Below are 6,991 nucleotides of genomic sequence, written 5' to 3' on the forward strand. Positions count from 1 at the left end.
TATCAGGTTCATTGTAAACATTCTACTAGTCTGCAACTTTGCCTATGATTCATGAACTTTGAGAAGAATTTATTCATAAAAACTCAACCCTGTCCAGCACAATTACCCAGAGGACTGGTTCATAAGCAACTTGTCTCTCCTATAGTCCTTAAGTGGACTGTTCCATAAAGCATTCTGGGAGGAAGATCAGGATATAAATAAATAAATAAATAAATAATACATTTTTATTAGCCCAAATAAACAAGAGAGGGAAGGAAGCACTAAGTGAAAAGAAAGAATATAACCAGGAAAGACAAGAGAGTATTGTATTGGTTTTGGTTTGATTTTCTTCCAATAAATACAGTATCACAATTGTAAAATAAAAAAATGAAAAATCCATACTTAGTAGAGTCTTACTTGTTTCTCCCAATTAACTGATCTTTACTGTTCAAGTCTGGCCTTAAGATAATAATATAGCATTTAGGGAAAAAGATACAACCCAATAACCCAGCACTTGAGGCCAAGATGGAGAAGCTTTCCACAGCTACCATGTATTTCCCTTTGGTGCTCAGGTACGATGGAATAAATGACAACCAAATGCTGCAGAACACAAGCATGCTGAAAGTGATAAACTTGGCTTCATTGAAACTGTCTGGCAACTTCCTGGCCTGGAATGACACAGTGAAGCTGAAAATGGCCTGGAATCCCAGATAACCCAGGACACAATAAAACATTGTGACTGATCCTTCATTGCATTTCGCTATGATTTCTTCAGAAAGAGAGTGCATGTCAAAATCTGGGAATGGAGGAGCAGTACACAGCCATACAACACAAATGCTGGCTTGAATAAGGGAACAACCAAAAAGAATAGACTTGGAAAGTCTTTTCCCCACCCATTTCCTCATCTTAGATCCTGGCTTGGTGGCCATGAAAGCCAAAACCACAGTGACAGTTTTTGCTAATATGCAAGAAACAGCCATTGAGAAGATGATTCCAAAAGCAGTTTGTCTTAAATAGCAGGTCACTGTGGAAGGCAGGCCAATGAATAGCAAGGAACAGGGAAAGCAGAGCAATAAAGAGATGAGGAGAAGGTAGGTGAGGTCCCGATTGTTGGCTTTGACAATGGGAGTGTTTTGATACTTAATGAAGATGCCAAATACCAAAGCTGTGATCAGAGAAAAAGAAAGAGCCAAGAAAGTTAAGGTGATCCCCAATGGTTCCGAGAAAGAGAGGAAGTTTAGCATTTTGGGAATGCATTCAACTTGAACCATGTTTGAATACTGATGTTCTGGGCATTTGAAGCAATCATCCATGTCTGAAAACCCAAATAAATATCTTAATGTCCATAATCTTGTTTTTCTTAGTGACCTCTATCATTCCATGTGAATTAAGTGGAAGTGTATCTAATTCCCGCTTTTGTCAATTTCTGACAAAAACTACCCTTCCCTGAAATATTGTTTTTAATTAAAACACACAACTTTGATCCATTGGTTATGAGGAAACAAACATTTATTTTATTCTTAAAATTTATGTACTGCTTTTTATCGTTTTCAAAATGCATTGATAAAACAATTAAAAACATGTAATTAAACATTTTGAAACAAATGAAACAGCAACAGATGAAAAAAATCTAAACACATCAGTATCTGTGTGTCTTTATAGGCTTGCCTAAATAAAAAAGTTTTAAGCAGGCACCGAAAAGAATACAGTGAAGTTGTTTGCCTGATGTCAGTAGACAGAGAGTTTATTTATTTATTTTTATTATTGAATTTATTAGTCGCCCATCTGACTGGTTATCCAGCCACTCTGGGCGAAGTAAAAAATAAAACGTACAAATACATTAAACACTAAAAATCTGAAGCAATAATAGTAAAACCTAACCCACCCCAAAAACCCGCCTAAAGAGCCAGATCTTCAAGGCTTGGTGGAAACTCATCATAGAAGGGGAACAGAGTTCCAAAGAGTAGGTGCTGCGACAATAAAATAATGATTTCCTACAAGTGTAAAAAGAGCCAGTGTGGTGTAGTAGACAGCCAGTGTGGTGTAGTGGTTAAGTGGTTGGACTACAACCTGGGACACCAGAGTTCGAATCCCCACATAACCATAAAGCTCACTGGGTGACCTTGGGCCACTCACTGCCACTCAGACTCATGAAAACCCTATTCATAGGGTCACCATAAGTCAGAGTCAACTTGAAGGCAGTAAATTTACATTTTACAAGTGCAAAAATGATATTATGTGGCACTTGTTACAGTGCTTGTTCTGCAGATCAAAGTGGTCCCAACCTGTTACATCACAGATATGTGAAATCTGGTGAGATACCATGGACATTTTTCTCATAGGCAATCCCAGAAATCACCACAGAGCACAGAGTGAGCACACCAGCCAAGCAAGAAACAGAAATAATGTTCCAGGACAAATGCTAAAAAGTTAAAATATGTGTAATCCACTATGAGTCTGTGGAATAGGGCTATACATGTGTACTTGGAGCAGGACTAGCTATTAGTGTGTAACTTGCTATTATGACTACTTGAGAACAGGTATACTCATGAATAAATTAGCCTTCAATTTGCTCTTTGTTGCACTACTCAGGCCTTAATTACTGCTGAATGGGCAAAAAAAGTGTATGTATGGACAGAGGAACATGAGAACAAATCCTTAGGAGATTAGTATAACTCTTTGGTCAGGGCTGTATCAACTCCATCTGATATGGAGGCTGCGCCCCTACCTTCCCAATCATCTGTTCCCATCGGTGGTACATGCCCTGGTCTCCTCTCTCCAAGACTACTGTAATGTGCTCTATGTGGGGTTACCCTTGAAAACGGTCCGGAAGCTGCAACTGGTACAGAATGCGGTGGCTTGCCTGATTAAAGGCAGCCGCCAGCGAGATCACATCACTCCAGTGCTGAAGGAGTTGCACTGGTTACAGGTTGTTTTCCGGGCCCATTTCAAGGTGTTGCTTCTGACCTTTAAAACCCTACACAGTTTCAGCCCAGTCTATCTGAAGGAGCGCCTCCAACATCATCAGGGATGCTGCTCAACAAGATCAGCCTCAAAAGGCCTTCTCTCTATCCCACCAGTTAAAACAGCTAGACTGGTGAGGACTAGGAAGAGGACTTTTTCAATTGTGGCCCCCACTTTGTGGAATTCCCTCCCAAATGATCTCCGCCATGCCCTCTCTATGATGAGCTTCCACCGGGCCTTGAAGACCTGGCTCTTCAGGCAGGCTTTTGGGGTGGGTTAGGTTTTATTATTATTGTTGAGATTTTTAATGTTTTAATGTATTTGTATGTTTTTATTTTGTACGTCACCCAGAGTGGCTGGACAACCAGCCAGATGGACAACTAATAAATTTAATAAATAAATAAAATTTGGTCATGCAATGTTAAAATTGAAAATGAGGAATGCAGTGTGAAAAGAAATGATATCATGATTAATAAGAAATCACACACCATTTAGAAGAGTAAAACACCACATACAATTAGGATTTGTCCTCTGTAACAAAATGGTCATTGTGCATTTTAAATTAAGTTTTACATTTACTGTTACAGTATTTGACATAGGTATAGCTATATAGGCATATACAGTATATGGCTTATCTCACACAAATCACCTGGAGGGTTACCTGCTGATTTTGGTTTGTAACTTTTTTCTAGGTTTTTTTCTATGCACTTTTAACATGTTTTTAAAGATCTTTGCTTTTACATATTTTAAAGTCTGTTTTTAAGATGTTTCAGAGTGCTTTTTGGGGTTTGCTTGCTGCCCTGGGCTCCTACTGGGAGGAAGGGCGGGATATAAATTTAATAAATATATAAATAAATCCTTTTTAAAAAAGAGCTCAGAATCTAGGCCCCTACTGGCTGTAGGCCCAATACCTCATTCACCCCTGGACCCACCTCTTCATGGCCCTAAGCACAGAAAAGATGAGACAAGAGACATGCAACCCTGCCAGATGAGACAAGTAAGCCAGCAATAGGAACCTAGTCTTAGATGTGTGAGAACCTTTGTATGAGTTGTTTACTTGTTATTAGAGGTGAAGCTTTATAAAACTTAAAAATTATTGAAGATTATTAACATTTCAATACAACTGGGGATCCTGCGCCTCCCTTCCATGGATGAATTGCATAAATCGGCATGCTGTTATGGCCACTGGACACATCACAGGCAGGTGGCAGGACTAACTTACATGGCTCCATGAGTCCCTTAAACCATTCATCTGAAACCCAGCTCAAGAGAACTCTGACTCTTTCTTAAACCTACACAGCTAATGCACTCATTTTCATCTCTACCAGTGTTGAAAAACACATCCTGCCAGATCAAACAAGCTGTGAAGAGCATCCCAATTCAGGCTTCCACCACATGCAGTTCAACATTTACTTTGTCAATGGTTATGCAGAAGTTTCTGGTATTAGCTGGCTTTTATTTTTACCTATTTATTTATGGCATTTCTAACCCAGCCACTTGTCCCCAAGGTAGTAGATCAATGAAACCATGATAATTCAATAAAACAATAACAATACACTTAAAACATTATTAAAATATTCTTTTTTAAAAAAGCTAACAAAGCAGATGACAAACAAGACTTAGTGGATCATTACATTCCTCACTCCCATCCAAAAGGCTGAGGCAAGAAGTTTGTTTTCTTCGTCAATGACTGAAAAATTGGCAACGTCAGTGCTACATACACCTCCAAGGGGAGATAAGTCCAGATATGGGAACTGGAATGTATGAGTGGCTCAGACATAAGTAGCTGCTCAACACATGGGGTAGTTTGATAAAGGAAAATCTCAACTGGGTCAGAACTTAACATTTCTGTGTATAAATCTGTTTACTTGATCCACAGGTAGTATGAATCTTGTTTTAAACAATTAACAGCATCCCTTGGCAATGAACAGGGAACTGGGTTGTTTCTTGAAGATGTTTGGTTCTGAATGTGTGTGACATATATTAGGATCTTTGTCATCACTGAGTTGTCATAATTACTGTTCCGTGTTTGAGAACTGGATTAATGCTAAGAATTGAACTAATGTTAAAATATATTTTGGACTGTTTCATAATGATACACATAATACCTCTTACCCTTTTGGTTTGAAATCATTCCTTCTGGACATGAAGCACAATCATAGCAGCAAAATGGTTTCCCTTCCTTCTTTTTCCTGCTGTAGCCGGGATGGCAGTGCTCATTACACACTGCAAAGGGCTGCACCTTTCCATAAAAGGAGGAGAAATTCTCTTTTACTTGTATCAAAGGGCATTGTGGGATTAAAGAGAATGTGTTGTACCTCTGGCCCATCCCCTGACAACCCACAGTCCTCTGGCTGCACTCCCTACCTTGATGCATTAGGGGAGATATCTGAGGTGAGGAGACCTATATGTCTAGGCTAGAACACCTATACATTTCTCCAAATCTTAGAATCATGATCACAAGGGCTCAAGGAGCCAGGGAAGCATAGATGGGAGGACATATTTGGCAGTAGGATTCCCAGCCTCAGACATCTATTTCAAAAGAGGGTGGGGCTAGAGGAGAGGGGATCATTGTCAGCATGGGGCTGAAAGTATGGTCCACATAGCTGTTTAATCACTTGTTTCTCCATCATGCCTGCAAAATGTGAAGGAGGATTTATATACACTATATGCCCTTCATCAGCCTGACACAAAGCAATTCAGAAGGAAATTTACTTAGAAGTAAATTCCACTAACTTTGGAGGCAACTTACTCCTATATGTGAATAGGATTATTGGTTTAAATCCAACCATTCATAATTTATTTGTGTATTTATTTGTGTAGAGCCTTTATTTAGAATACTCCAAAGATTTCAGAGTGGTTTACATAGTAAAAAGTTTTAATAAAAAATACAAGCAAGGAGTCCAAAAGTGGAACAAAGACATGGATTTGTTTGTCAGCACTGTCAGTATGTAGGTCAGCCTTCAAGAGCCAGGTCCCTCCAGCTGTTTTTGACTACAGGTCTCATCATCATGGCTGCGGCCAAATCATCTGGAGGTCACTGGTTAGATGAAGGCTGATATAGATCTTTCACTCTGGAACAAAGGAGCAGACTTCATAATATTAGAATACTTTCACATTTTTATTTAGATCCTACTGCTTAAAAATGGCAAGCCAGTCTCACCTGATTAAATGTTTTGTGCCATGTGATGGTCTCCTCATTCACAGTCAACTCTTGGCTTTGTGATGCTTGTGGATTCAACCTTCCTACTTTCCTTCTCAGGAAGGACTGGTTTGGGAAAGTAACCCAGTTAATAATATCAAATCCACCTACTAATTCACCATGTTCATCAAAAGACACTGTATCACCTGCACTATTGTTGAACGAGATACTCCTCAGGAAAGTGTGAAGCTGTATTGAAAGAGGCAAATGCAGGTTTTATGAAATAATGAGATGGGAAAATACAACACTGTCGTGCCAGGAATGTACTTAATTCTGTGTCTCCTTAAGTTTTTATCTAATCTTGATGGTGCTACAAAGTTAACATACTTTCATTCCCGCCTTCATTTATATGGATCTCTTTAGAAAACAGAATACATCCACTTATATCAAAATTTGAGAGTTTCTGAGCAACTAGAAATTTGTACCTAGCCACTTTAAGGACATTGGATTTTAGCCCTCAGGTCATTGGAAATGCCTCTGCACTTGCTCCTATGCTTCCCCCTTTCAAAAAGATAATTATAAATAGTTTAACTTCTCTATTTCTTTTTCACTTCCCTCGTCTGGCTGTCCTATATACCATAATGAGGCCCAAAACAATGCCATCTACATTTGGAGTAGTTTCATTGTGACTAGGCCTCTACTGCAGCCTGCCAGATTCCCAGCATCCTTCCACTCTCCTTATATAGCAACAGTATAATTCCCTACCACCATCTATATCTCTTTCTCTCTCTACATAGAAAAGGATATGCTAAGCTGTTTTTAGAGTTGTCTGTCACACAGATTTAAATTCCGGCAGATTGCAGATATTGGGGGTTTGAATGTTTAAGTTTTTAATTTTTAATTTTT

The 6,991-nt window shown here is 39.0% G+C and overlaps 1 protein-coding gene across 1 annotated transcript; it reads right to left on the reverse strand.

Moving 5' to 3' along the window:
* Positions 1-392: 392 nt before the first annotated feature.
* On the reverse strand, positions 393-6,187 carry LOC133366310 (vomeronasal type-2 receptor 26-like). The gene is made up of 3 exons (XM_061589269.1): positions 6,151-6,187; positions 5,059-5,226; positions 393-1,294 (listed from the first exon to the last, which is right to left on the reverse strand). Coding segments are annotated over exons 1-3 (1,071 nt in total). The 5' UTR covers positions 6,152-6,187.
* Between the last annotated feature and the right edge of the window lie 804 nt (positions 6,188-6,991).

The sequence above is a fragment of the Rhineura floridana genome, chromosome 11 (genome assembly GCF_030035675.1).
Source record: "Rhineura floridana isolate rRhiFlo1 chromosome 11, rRhiFlo1.hap2, whole genome shotgun sequence".
NCBI classification, from domain to species: Eukaryota; Metazoa; Chordata; class Lepidosauria; order Squamata; family Rhineuridae; genus Rhineura; species Rhineura floridana.